This window comes from Perna viridis, chromosome 15, assembly GCF_037379345.1.
Source record: "Perna viridis isolate PV_CMFRI_1.1 ecotype Kerala chromosome 15, ASM3737934v1, whole genome shotgun sequence".
Taxonomy (NCBI): Eukaryota; Metazoa; Mollusca; class Bivalvia; order Mytilida; family Mytilidae; genus Perna; species Perna viridis.
The window spans coordinates 12658160-12672835 of record NC_142459.1 but is presented as its reverse complement, the minus strand read 5'-3'; the positions used below and the strand labels follow the sequence as shown (position 1 = coordinate 12672835).

Here is a 14676-nt window from a genome sequence, read left to right as displayed (position 1 = left end):
CTCTTGCCATCACAAAGAATGAAATATATTTTTAAAAGCTAAATATTTGCGCAGGTTACATGTAAAATAGTTAACCGGGCAACTTTTAAGTGCACAATAAGCAAAGGTTTAATAACCTTAGACCTGGAGTGGGCGTTTTAGTATTTGGTTTTCAGTTCATTCAGATTTCTGTGATTTTTCATGTGATGAGCTTCAAATGCACTATTTTGGCATAAAACCTGTGTTAAAAGCTTACAAAACCCCAAATTTAGGGTTTATAAGTACATATGGGTTGTGATTTTGTATGTTTTAAGTGGAAATTTTCATCTAAAAGATGATTATAGCAAATACAGTGAAATGCATATCTGTACTTAGGTATAAGGAAAGTTCTCCACTAATGAAGAGGAGATAGCCTAGTATGAGAATGCCTCTAAAATTGTTATCAATTGTCCAATTATGATAAATTTGGTATCATTTTACTCGTAAGAAGGTAAGCTTTCAAGAAATAACTAGAAAATTACAATATTTAATATTGCATTTTGCTTAAAGGGAACTGCCTATACCCCTACACATTTAAAAAATTGCTTTACACCTTAGAAACTAGTGTTTTTATGCTATGCTTTGATACAAGGGTTAAAACAATGTAACTTAATGGTATGGACCTATGTTGTTGTTAGCTAATAAGTCCCTAGCAACCAAGTATGCAGATTTTTTGCAAAGTTAACAGAACAATCATTGAACTAATTCATGTGTGAATATGGCTCTTGCCATCACAAAGAATGAAATATATTTTTAAAAGCTAAATATTTGCGCAGGTTACATGTAAAATAGTTAACCGGGCAACTTTTAAGTGCACAATAAGCAAAGGTTTAATAACCTTAGACCTGGAGTGGGCGTTTTAGTATTTGGTTTTCAGTTCATTCAGATTTCTGTGATTTTTCATGTGATGAGCTTCAAATGCACTATTTTGGCATAAAACCTGTGTTAAAAGCTTACAAAACCCCAAATTTAGGGTTTATAAGTACATATGGGTTGTGATTTTGTATGTTTTAAGTGGAAATTTTCATCTAAAAGATGATTATAGCAAATACAGTGAAATGCATATCTGTACTTAGGTATAAGGAAAGTTCTCCACTAATGAAGAGGAGATAGCCTAGTATGAGAATGCCTCTAAAATTGTTATCAATTGTCCAATTATGATAAATTTGGTATCATTTTACTCGTAAGAAGGTAAGCTTTCAAGAAATAACTAGAAAATTACAATATTTAATATTGCATTTTGCTTAAGCCAGCACTCCACAGTTTAGTTTAGTTTCGCACTTTTGGCTAGGGATGAAAAATGACATGAATGGAAACCGGTAGTTGCTATAGTGATTAAAAATGAAGAATCTATTGTTGATAAAACATTTTCTGAAAAAAGGGGACTTTTAAAAGTATTTTGCAATGTTTTTTATATATTCAATGTTGAAGGGGCTTTTTTTCAATGACAATTTGACTTCATTGTGAAAGTGAAAGTAAGTCAATTTTTTACCATGCTAAATTTAATAAGTGGATTACAAAGTGAAATAGCTCAAAATCTAACCGGCGATGCCCATATGAGGAAGGGGTTTTTGAAGGGAAAAGTTTGAACAGTTTCAGGGATTGAAATAAAGATTTCAGATATTTTGCGGGAAATTTGATATTTTTAAACCTGATTTTATGAACTTTTTTGCAAATTTTCGCATATTTTTGCATGGTTTCTATGGTAACCCTATATGCTGTGGGTAATTTTTTTCCAGAAAATTTTTACTGCATCCTGAAGGCCTTGGCTTGAGCTATTTCTAGACATATAGATTTACAGATGCTTGACAATTTTTTAAAGTGATAAATGTTACAAAGCATCAGATTACAAGACCAAAATCAGGCAGTTCTACAATACTGTGGAGTGCTGGCTTAAAGGGAACTGCCTATACCCCTACACATTTAAAAAATTGCTTTACACCTTAGAAACTAGTGTTTTTATGCTATGCTTTGATACAAGGGTTAAAACAATGTAACTTAATGGTATGGACCTATGTTGTTGTTAGCTAATAAGTCCCTAGCAACCAAGTATGCAGATTTTTTGCAAAGTTAACAGAACAATCATTGAACTAATTCATGTGTGAATATGGCTCTTGCCATCACAAAGAATGAAATATATTTTTAAAAGCTAAATATTTGCGCAGGTTACATGTAAAATAGTTAACCGGGCAACTTTTAAGTGCACAATAAGCAAAGGTTTAATAACCTTAGACCTGGAGTGGGCGTTTTAGTATTTGGTTTTCAGTTCATTCAGATTTCTGTGATTTTTCATGTGATGAGCTTCAAATGCACTATTTTGGCATAAAACCTGTGTTAAAAGCTTACAAAACCCCAAATTTAGGGTTTATAAGTACATATGGGTTGTGATTTTGTATGTTTTAAGTGGAAATTTTCATCTAAAAGATGATTATAGCAAATACAGTGAAATGCATATCTGTACTTAGGTATAAGGAAAGTTCTCCACTAATGAAGAGGAGATAGCCTAGTATGAGAATGCCTCTAAAATTGTTATCAATTGTCCAATTATGATAAATTTGGTATCATTTTACTCGTAAGAAGGTAAGCTTTCAAGAAATAACTAGAAAATTACAATATTTAATATTGCATTTTGCTTAAGCCAGCACTCCACAGTTTAGTTTAGTTTCGCACTTTTGGCTAGGGATGAAAAATGACATGAATGGAAACCGGTAGTTGCTATAGTGATTAAAAATGAAGAATCTATTGTTGATAAAACATTTTCTGAAAAAAGGGGACTTTTAAAAGTATTTTGCAATGTTTTTTATATATTCAATGTTGAAGGGGCTTTTTTTCAATGACAATTTGACTTCATTGTGAAAGTGAAAGTAAGTCAATTTTTTACCATGCTAAATTTAATAAGTGGATTACAAAGTGAAATAGCTCAAAATCTAACCGGCGATGCCCATATGAGGAAGGGGTTTTTGAAGGGAAAAGTTTGAACAGTTTCAGGGATTGAAATAAAGATTTCAGATATTTTGCGAGAAATTTGATATTTTTAAACCTGATTTTATGAACTTTTTTGCAAATTTTCGCATATTTTTGCATGGTTTCTATGGTAACCCTATATGCTGTGGGTAATTTTTTTCCAGAAAATTTTTACTGCATCCTGAAGGCCTTGGCTTGAGCTATTTCTAGACATATAGATTTACAGATGCTTGACAATTTTTTAAAGTGATAAATGTTACAAAGCATCAGATTACAAGACCAAAATCAGGCAGTTCTACAATACTGTGGAGTGCTGGCTTAAAGGGAACTGCCTATACCCCTACACATTTAAAAAATTGCTTTACACCTTAGAAACTAGTGTTTTTATGCTATGCTTTGATACAAGGGTTAAAACAATGTAACTTAATGGTATGGACCTATGTTGTTGTTAGCTAATAAGTCCCTAGCAACCAAGTATGCAGATTTTTTGCAAAGTTAACAGAACAATCATTGAACTAATTCATGTGTGAATATGGCTCTTGCCATCACAAAGAATGAAATATATTTTTAAAAGCTAAATATTTGCGCAGGTTACATGTAAAATAGTTAACCGGGCAACTTTTAAGTGCACAATAAGCAAAGGTTTAATAACCTTAGACCTGGAGTGGGCGTTTTAGTATTTGGTTTTCAGTTCATTCAGATTTCTGTGATTTTTCATGTGATGAGCTTCAAATGCACTATTTTGGCATAAAACCTGTGTTAAAAGCTTACAAAACCCCAAATTTAGGGTTTATAAGTACATATGGGTTGTGATTTTGTATGTTTTAAGTGGAAATTTTCATCTAAAAGATGATTATAGCAAATACAGTGAAATGCATATCTGTACTTAGGTATAAGGAAAGTTCTCCACTAATGAAGAGGAGATAGCCTAGTATGAGAATGCCTCTAAAATTGTTATCAATTGTCCAATTATGATAAATTTGGTATCATTTTACTCGTAAGAAGGTAAGCTTTCAAGAAATAACTAGAAAATTACAATATTTAATATTGCATTTTGCTTAAGCCAGCACTCCACAGTTTAGTTTAGTTTCGCACTTTTGGCTAGGGATGAAAAATGACATGAATGGAAACCGGTAGTTGCTATAGTGATTAAAAATGAAGAATCTATTGTTGATAAAACATTTTCTGAAAAAAGGGGACTTTTAAAAGTATTTTGCAATGTTTTTTATATATTCAATGTTGAAGGGGCTTTTTTTCAATGACAATTTGACTTCATTGTGAAAGTGAAAGTAAGTCAATTTTTTACCATGCTAAATTTAATAAGTGGATTACAAAGTGAAATAGCTCAAAATCTAACCGGCGATGCCCATATGAGGAAGGGGTTTTTGAAGGGAAAAGTTTGAACAGTTTCAGGGATTGAAATAAAGATTTCAGATATTTTGCGGGAAATTTGATATTTTTAAACCTGATTTTATGAACTTTTTTGCAAATTTTCGCATATTTTTGCATGGTTTCTATGGTAACCCTATATGCTGTGGGTAATTTTTTTCCAGAAAATTTTTACTGCATCCTGAAGGCCTTGGCTTGAGCTATTTCTAGACATATAGATTTACAGATGCTTGACAATTTTTTAAAGTGATAAATGTTACAAAGCATCAGATTACAAGACCAAAATCAGGCAGTTCTACAATACTGTGGAGTGCTGGCTTAAAGGGAACTGCCTATACCCCTACACATTTAAAAAATTGCTTTACACCTTAGAAACTAGTGTTTTTATGCTATGCTTTGATACAAGGGTTAAAACAATGTAACTTAATGGTATGGACCTATGTTGTTGTTAGCTAATAAGTCCCTAGCAACCAAGTATGCAGATTTTTTGCAAAGTTAACAGAACAATCATTGAACTAATTCATGTGTGAATATGGCTCTTGCCATCACAAAGAATGAAATATATTTTTAAAAGCTAAATATTTGCGCAGGTTACATGTAAAATAGTTAACCGGGCAACTTTTAAGTGCACAATAAGCAAAGGTTTAATAACCTTAGACCTGGAGTGGGCGTTTTAGTATTTGGTTTTCAGTTCATTCAGATTTCTGTGATTTTTCATGTGATGAGCTTCAAATGCACTATTTTGGCATAAAACCTGTGTTAAAAGCTTACAAAACCCCAAATTTAGGGTTTATAAGTACATATGGGTTGTGATTTTGTATGTTTTAAGTGGAAATTTTCATCTAAAAGATGATTATAGCAAATACAGTGAAATGCATATCTGTACTTAGGTATAAGGAAAGTTCTCCACTAATGAAGAGGAGATAGCCTAGTATGAGAATGCCTCTAAAATTGTTATCAATTGTCCAATTATGATAAATTTGGTATCATTTTACTCGTAAGAAGGTAAGCTTTCAAGAAATAACTAGAAAATTACAATATTTAATATTGCATTTTGCTTAAGCCAGCACTCCACAGTTTAGTTTAGTTTCGCACTTTTGGCTAGGGATGAAAAATGACATGAATGGAAACCGGTAGTTGCTATAGTGATTAAAAATGAAGAATCTATTGTTGATAAAACATTTTCTGAAAAAAGGGGACTTTTAAAAGTATTTTGCAATGTTTTTTATATATTCAATGTTGAAGGGGCTTTTTTTCAATGACAATTTGACTTCATTGTGAAAGTGAAAGTAAGTCAATTTTTTACCATGCTAAATTTAATAAGTGGATTACAAAGTGAAATAGCTCAAAATCTAACCGGCGATGCCCATATGAGGAAGGGGTTTTTGAAGGGAAAAGTTTGAACAGTTTCAGGAATTGAAATAAAGATTTCAGATATTTTGCGGGAAATTTGATATTTTTAAACCTGATTTTATGAACTTTTTTGCAAATTTTCGCATATTTTTGCATGGTTTCTATGGTAACCCTATATGCTGTGGGTAATTTTTTTCCAGAAAATTTTTACTGCATCCTGAAGGCCTTGGCTTGAGCTATTTCTAGACATATAGATTTACAGATGCTTGACAATTTTTTAAAGTGATAAATGTTACAAAGCATCAGATTACAAGACCAAAATCAGGCAGTTCTACAATACTGTGGAGTGCTGGCTTAAAGGGAACTGCCTATACCCCTACACATTTAAAAAATTGCTTTACACCTTAGAAACTAGTGTTTTTATGCTATGCTTTGATACAAGGGTTAAAACAATGTAACTTAATGGTATGGACCTATGTTGTTGTTAGCTAATAAGTCCCTAGCAACCAAGTATGCAGATTTTTTGCAAAGTTAACAGAACAATCATTGAACTAATTCATGTGTGAATATGGCTCTTGCCATCACAAAGAATGAAATATATTTTTAAAAGCTAAATATTTGCGCAGGTTACATGTAAAATAGTTAACCGGGCAACTTTTAAGTGCACAATAAGCAAAGGTTTAATAACCTTAGACCTGGAGTGGGCGTTTTAGTATTTGGTTTTCAGTTCATTCAGATTTCTGTGATTTTTCATGTGATGAGCTTCAAATGCACTATTTTGGCATAAAACCTGTGTTAAAAGCTTACAAAACCCCAAATTTAGGGTTTATAAGTACATATGGGTTGTGATTTTGTATGTTTTAAGTGGAAATTTTCATCTAAAAGATGATTATAGCAAATACAGTGAAATGCATATCTGTACTTAGGTATAAGGAAAGTTCTCCACTAATGAAGAGGAGATAGCCTAGTATGAGAATGCCTCTAAAATTGTTATCAATTGTCCAATTATGATAAATTTGGTATCATTTTACTCGTAAGAAGGTAAGCTTTCAAGAAATAACTAGAAAATTACAATATTTAATATTGCATTTTGCTTAAAGGGAACTGCCTATACCCCTACACATTTAAAAAATTGCTTTACACCTTAGAAACTAGTGTTTTTATGCTATGCTTTGATACAAGGGTTAAAACAATGTAACTTAATGGTATGGACCTATGTTGTTGTTAGCTAATAAGTCCCTAGCAACCAAGTATGCAGATTTTTTGCAAAGTTAACAGAACAATCATTGAACTAATTCATGTGTGAATATGGCTCTTGCCATCACAAAGAATGAAATATATTTTTAAAAGCTAAATATTTGCGCAGGTTACATGTAAAATAGTTAACCGGGCAACTTTTAAGTGCACAATAAGCAAAGGTTTAATAACCTTAGACCTGGAGTGGGCGTTTTAGTATTTGGTTTTCAGTTCATTCAGATTTCTGTGATTTTTCATGTGATGAGCTTCAAATGCACTATTTTGGCATAAAACCTGTGTTAAAAGCTTACAAAACCCCAAATTTAGGGTTTATAAGTACATATGGGTTGTGATTTTGTATGTTTTAAGTGGAAATTTTCATCTAAAAGATGATTATAGCAAATACAGTGAAATGCATATCTGTACTTAGGTATAAGGAAAGTTCTCCACTAATGAAGAGGAGATAGCCTAGTATGAGAATGCCTCTAAAATTGTTATCAATTGTCCAATTATGATAAATTTGGTATCATTTTACTCGTAAGAAGGTAAGCTTTCAAGAAATAACTAGAAAATTACAATATTTAATATTGCATTTTGCTTAAGCCAGCACTCCACAGTTTAGTTTAGTTTCGCACTTTTGGCTAGGGATGAAAAATGACATGAATGGAAACCGGTAGTTGCTATAGTGATTAAAAATGAAGAATCTATTGTTGATAAAACATTTTCTGAAAAAAGGGGACTTTTAAAAGTATTTTGCAATGTTTTTTATATATTCAATGTTGAAGGGGCTTTTTTTCAATGACAATTTGACTTCATTGTGAAAGTGAAAGTAAGTCAATTTTTTACCATGCTAAATTTAATAAGTGGATTACAAAGTGAAATAGCTCAAAATCTAACCGGCGATGCCCATATGAGGAAGGGGTTTTTGAAGGGAAAAGTTTGAACAGTTTCAGGGATTGAAATAAAGATTTCAGATATTTTGCGGGAAATTTGATATTTTTAAACCTGATTTTATGAACTTTTTTGCAAATTTTCGCATATTTTTGCATGGTTTCTATGGTAACCCTATATGCTGTGGGTAATTTTTTTCCAGAAAATTTTTACTGCATCCTGAAGGCCTTGGCTTGAGCTATTTCTAGACATATAGATTTACAGATGCTTGACAATTTTTTAAAGTGATAAATGTTACAAAGCATCAGATTACAAGACCAAAATCAGGCAGTTCTACAATACTGTGGAGTGCTGGCTTAAAGGGAACTGCCTATACCCCTACACATTTAAAAAATTGCTTTACACCTTAGAAACTAGTGTTTTTATGCTATGCTTTGATACAAGGGTTAAAACAATGTAACTTAATGGTATGGACCTATGTTGTTGTTAGCTAATAAGTCCCTAGCAACCAAGTATGCAGATTTTTTGCAAAGTTAACAGAACAATCATTGAACTAATTCATGTGTGAATATGGCTCTTGCCATCACAAAGAATGAAATATATTTTTAAAAGCTAAATATTTGCGCAGGTTACATGTAAAATAGTTAACCGGGCAACTTTTAAGTGCACAATAAGCAAAGGTTTAATAACCTTAGACCTGGAGTGGGCGTTTAAGTATTTGGTTTTCAGTTCATTCAGATTTCTGTGATTTTTCATGTGATGAGCTTCAAATGCACTATTTTGGCATAAAACCTGTGTTAAAAGCTTACAAAACCCCAAATTTAGGGTTTATAAGTACATATGGGTTGTGATTTTGTATGTTTTAAGTGGAAATTTTCATCTAAAAGATGATTATAGCAAATACAGTGAAATGCATATCTGTACTTAGGTATAAGGAAAGTTCTCCACTAATGAAGAGGAGATAGCCTAGTATGAGAATGCCTCTAAAATTGTTATCAATTGTCCAATTATGATAAATTTGGTATCATTTTACTCGTAAGAAGGTAAGCTTTCAAGAAATAACTAGAAAATTACAATATTTAATATTGCATTTTGCTTAAGCCAGCACTCCACAGTTTAGTTTAGTTTCGCACTTTTGGCTAGGGATGAAAAATGACATGAATGGAAACCGGTAGTTGCTATAGTGATTAAAAATGAAGAATCTATTGTTGATAAAACATTTTCTGAAAAAAGGGGACTTTTAAAAGTATTTTGCAATGTTTTTTATATATTCAATGTTGAAGGGGCTTTTTTTCAATGACAATTTGACTTCATTGTGAAAGTGAAAGTAAGTCAATTTTTTACCATGCTAAATTTAATAAGTGGATTACAAAGTGAAATAGCTCAAAATCTAACCGGCGATGCCCATATGAGGAAGGGGTTTTTGAAGGGAAAAGTTTGAACAGTTTCAGGGATTGAAATAAAGATTTCAGATATTTTGCGGGAAATTTGATATTTTTAAACCTGATTTTATGAACTTTTTTGCAAATTTTCGCATATTTTTGCATGGTTTCTATGGTAACCCTATATGCTGTGGGTAATTTTTTTCCAGAAAATTTTTACTGCATCCTGAAGGCCTTGGCTTGAGCTATTTCTAGACATATAGATTTACAGATGCTTGACAATTTTTTAAAGTGATAAATGTTACAAAGCATCAGATTACAAGACCAAAATCAGGCAGTTCTACAATACTGTGGAGTGCTGGCTTAAAGGGAACTGCCTATACCCCTACACATTTAAAAAATTGCTTTACACCTTAGAAACTAGTGTTTTTATGCTATGCTTTGATACAAGGGTTAAAACAATGTAACTTAATGGTATGGACCTATGTTGTTGTTAGCTAATAAGTCCCTAGCAACCAAGTATGCAGATTTTTTGCAAAGTTAACAGAACAATCATTGAACTAATTCATGTGTGAATATGGCTCTTGCCATCACAAAGAATGAAATATATTTTTAAAAGCTAAATATTTGCGCAGGTTACATGTAAAATAGTTAACCGGGCAACTTTTAAGTGCACAATAAGCAAAGGTTTAATAACCTTAGACCTGGAGTGGGCGTTTTAGTATTTGGTTTTCAGTTCATTCAGATTTCTGTGATTTTTCATGTGATGAGCTTCAAATGCACTATTTTGGCATAAAACCTGTGTTAAAAGCTTACAAAACCCCAAATTTAGGGTTTATAAGTACATATGGGTTGTGATTTTGTATGTTTTAAGTGGAAATTTTCATCTAAAAGATGATTATAGCAAATACAGTGAAATGCATATCTGTACTTAGGTATAAGGAAAGTTCTCCACTAATGAAGAGGAGATAGCCTAGTATGAGAATGCCTCTAAAATTGTTATCAATTGTCCAATTATGATAAATTTGGTATCATTTTACTCGTAAGAAGGTAAGCTTTCAAGAAATAACTAGAAAATTACAATATTTAATATTGCATTTTGCTTAAGCCAGCACTCCACAGTTTAGTTTAGTTTCGCACTTTTGGCTAGGGATGAAAAATGACATGAATGGAAACCGGTAGTTGCTATAGTGATTAAAAATGAAGAATCTATTGTTGATAAAACATTTTCTGAAAAAAGGGGACTTTTAAAAGTATTTTGCAATGTTTTTTATATATTCAATGTTGAAGGGGCTTTTTTTCAATGACAATTTGACTTCATTGTGAAAGTGAAAGTAAGTCAATTTTTTACCATGCTAAATTTAATAAGTGGATTACAAAGTGAAATAGCTCAAAATCTAACCGGCGATGCCCATATGAGGAAGGGGTTTTTGAAGGGAAAAGTTTGAACAGTTTCAGGGATTGAAATAAAAATTTCAGATATTTTGCGGGAAATTTGATATTTTTAAACCTGATTTTATGAACTTTTTTGCAAATTTTCGCATATTTTTGCATGGTTTCTATGGTAATCCTATATGCTGTGGGTAATTTTTTTCCAGAAAATTTTTACTGCATCCTGAAGGCCTTGGCTTGAGCTATTTCTAGACATATAGATTTACAGATGCTTGACAATTTTTTAAAGTGATAAATGTTACAAAGCATCAGATTACAAGACCAAAATCAGGCAGTTCTACAATACTGTGGAGTGCTGGCTACACTCAATGCAAAATTCTCATAAAAAATAAATATGGAAATATTTCGATCTCGGAGGTAAGAACGAAAAATAATTGTATGAAAGTTGTAGTACAGAACGACATGAATAAAATGGCATTTTTTTTTAAAAAGAACTTATGAGTAATGCAAACAGGCTGAGGTGAATTCAAGTATACATATATTCCTTGAAATCGAATTAATCTCAATAATTTGTTTATCTCAGTTTTGATTCTCCATCAAAAGTCAATATACAGTAAATATCCTGACCACATTCGCCCCATCAACAACAGTGAGGAGATGGGTCACTTTATCATAATGTACACACTGAGGGTAACACAACCCATCACCTCCACTGACTACAACTTCATGTTTATCTCCATCCCTTGAAATCAGTAATAAATTATGTTTATTACTATTACACACAAAAACATTCTGCTGTTCATCCATTGATATTCCAAGAGGACTTGACATTGTATTGTGATCCTTGAATGTAAAGATAACTCTGAGATCAGAATCTAGGACAGTAACTGTGTCGTTGTTGTTGTAAGGACAGGTATACCATATTCTTTTGCCATCTGTGTCTATATATGAACCAACACTAATAGTCTGGTCATCATGGAGTTTGTCTATTTTTTCTGTATCTATATTAATTTTTCGGATTCCTACCTGAGGTACACAGAAGTATAAATGTCCATCACTATGTGTAATTCCACTGACTCCACTCTTTATCTGAAGTGTTTTAATGATTGTACTCCTGTCTACATCTATGATGGAGATTGTTTCTGGGCCAGGATTAGAAACAGCAATATGGTTCTCATTGATGACTGTTATATCCCGTACTGCTTGTCCTTCATTAAATCTGACTGATGATTTGTGTTGACCATTACTGTGTAGTATGTTTACTACACCACTGTCCCTATCAGTCAACACCAGGAGTCCATTAGGCAGCGTACAACAACCACGACACCAACCTTGATCTACTGTAAACTGTTGTTTAAGTGTCAGTTGTCTGGGGAATCTTGTCTTCACCTCTGCCTGACCTTTGTTTGGTTTGTTTATGTCTATGGAGGTTGTATTTTTTTCTTTTGATACTTTAATGTCACACAGAGTTTTTATTCCAAAAATTGTGTCGTCTGCTGTGATGTTTTCATTCATTTCTATGTCTGTATTATCCATGGCTCCTTTTTCAGATAATTTGTGTAAGATTTCTTCTGATTCTTGAACTTTTTTCTCCATTTGTTTTGTTGCGATGAATGTTTGAAAATTTGATGCGTGGTTCTTAATGAGTTCCTCCTGTTCCAATAATTCACCAAGTTTTCTTTCATTTGATTCCAGGATTTTTGTGGTGGCTTTGATTTCATTTATGTTTGCATTTACAACTGACTCTAACTCTGACAGTGTTTTGTTTTCTAGTTTCTTTATTTGATCAATAAGACTTTGTGTTCTCTTTTTTATATTTGTTGATAATTCTTCCTTCTTAGTTTTCAGTATTTTCACATTTTCTTCTCTTTCAATGATTGCGGTCAAAAAAGTTTGATGAGTCGTTTTTAATGATATCCAAACATCTTCAAAAATGGCTGAAGATTTTACATTGCGGATCACATCGTCGATAGGTAGAGCGTCCTCACATTTTTTATTATATTGCAATAAACATTTATAACAGACAACGCAATCGTGAGACCTACAGTAATATTGATATTTTTGCTTGTGTTCTTCACAGTCAAGTTGAACTTTGTGGATAAAAGATGGTAATTTTAGGTAATCTTCATAAGGTATGATGCTGTGGTCCCTTGTTGTTTTTTGTACTCTGTGTTGCTCACTACATGTTGAACAGAGGGAATCCTCACATTGTGGACACCATACTTCAGGAGTGCTGGTCTTTTCTAATAACAGGCAGATGCTGCAGCTTTCAGATGCCATTTTACTGTAATATAAATAGAGAAGTATAAGATTGAATTCTTACTTCTTAAAATCAGATACATATAGCTTACTATAATCCCTTTTGGGATTTGGCAATGGTTATAATTTTTTTTTTTATGGTGGTGGATAAATCTCCAGCGCCGAATCCCAGAATGGATTAAGCTTGTTACCAAATGTTTTTCTCTTAATAGACTTTTGAATGAGTTCAGACCTTTCATAGTGTGTTAACCCTCACGGAGCGTAGTGTATTGGTGGGGGGTTAAATTATCGTATCCAGTTTAAGCCCATACTGGTGGTCAAAATATTAAGCCTCTAGACCTTCATATTATAATATCTTTTGGGATTTGGGCACTGGGGATATTTTTTTGTGTTGACATTGCCATTGGTGGTCAAAGCAAAAAAAAAAAAAGAATTTTTCCTGCGCCGAATCCATACTTTTGAATGAGTTTAGACTTCCCATACAGTGCGTTAAGCCTCACGCCAGTCACGGAGTGTAGTGTAGGGGTTACATTAGCGTATCTAGTTACTCCTAGCTGCGAAACGTAGCTCTAACTATTTATTTGTATTTTCTTAACGTTAGATCGCAAAATCAAAAAAAAAGATCAAGAGCTACGATTTCGCAGCTAAGTTACTCCATACTGATGGTCAAAATACTAAGCTTCTAGACCTTGCCTTAGTTACGTACATGTACATGCATATCAAGCCCATGGTCGCGTTCTTCGTTACAAAAACTAATTCTTAGTTGTGATAACACGGGACACAGGTTTAAACTCTCAGGAATCTCAAAATTAAGTACTATCATGACATGTCTTGATTCGGCACAACCGTCATGTATATCAAGTTTGTAACTCAACAAGTTATTGAAGAACAAATGTTCGTATGACTTACAGACATGATGCAGCACAGTATGGGATTTAAATCAGCGGTGGTCCTGTATATACGTACCTATCAGACAGACGAGACGCGGACTCCGCTATTGATGACGTATGCCTGCGGGTCTCAATAATTTGCGACAAGAAGTGACAAAAAGCGACAAGAAACAACTAGTCGAATAGCGCCAAGACATTATTGTTTTTATTTAAAAACAGCAATACAATTGTTTATTTTTCAGGCAATAATGTGAAGATAAAAGGTTGTATAAAATATTTTCATTTTTCATTAAAGAAAAATAATTAAACAGAAAGAAATAAATCAATAGAGTTACAAGAAAACTGACTTCAAAATATGTCATTAAGATTCATTGAATATAAAAAGACATAATGAAGATAACAATGACAGGGAATTGTTTGTGTAAATTAAAATGCTAACATGTAAACAAGAAAATATTTAAAAAGCAAGGTTGTTTGAAATTTAACACAATATCGAGTTACCGGTAAAACTAATTACAACTATACGCCTTGTGTCAGTGGTTTGACAAAAAAACAACAAAAAACAAAAAAAAAAACCAAAAACAACAACCCCAAAACCCCAATGTTATATATATATATTCCCATTTTTTTAGAATAAGGCATATTGCTTATCTTGGTAATATGATGAAGGTGAAACCTTTTAACGCTCCCGAAGAAACATTAATTAAAAACAACTTTGATAATTTTTATAAACTCTGATTTGATATTTTATACTTATAACCTTCAAGTATGGCAAATTTTGTAATGATATATATTTGTCCTAAAGCATTTTACTGATTGTCGTGGTCTGATATGTCTATTAGGCGAAATGTCCGGCATTCATGAGGAATTTTTGGTTGTCATAGTCCGAAATGTCTTTAGGT

At 32.5% G+C, this 14676-nt stretch overlaps 1 protein-coding gene across 1 annotated transcript; it reads right to left on the bottom strand.

The window, feature by feature from the left end:
• Positions 1–11092: 11092 nt before the first annotated feature.
• LOC148596973 (uncharacterized) lies at positions 11093–13922 on the bottom strand. Its single transcript, XM_088563578.1, has 2 exons — positions 13851–13922; positions 11093–12909 (listed from the first exon to the last, which is right to left on the bottom strand). Exon 2 carries the CDS (start codon positions 12903–12905, stop codon positions 11229–11231), a length of 1677 nt encoding a protein of 558 aa, XP_088419704.1. The 5' UTR covers positions 12906–12909; positions 13851–13922; the 3' UTR covers positions 11093–11228.
• Between the last annotated feature and the right edge of the window lie 754 nt (positions 13923–14676).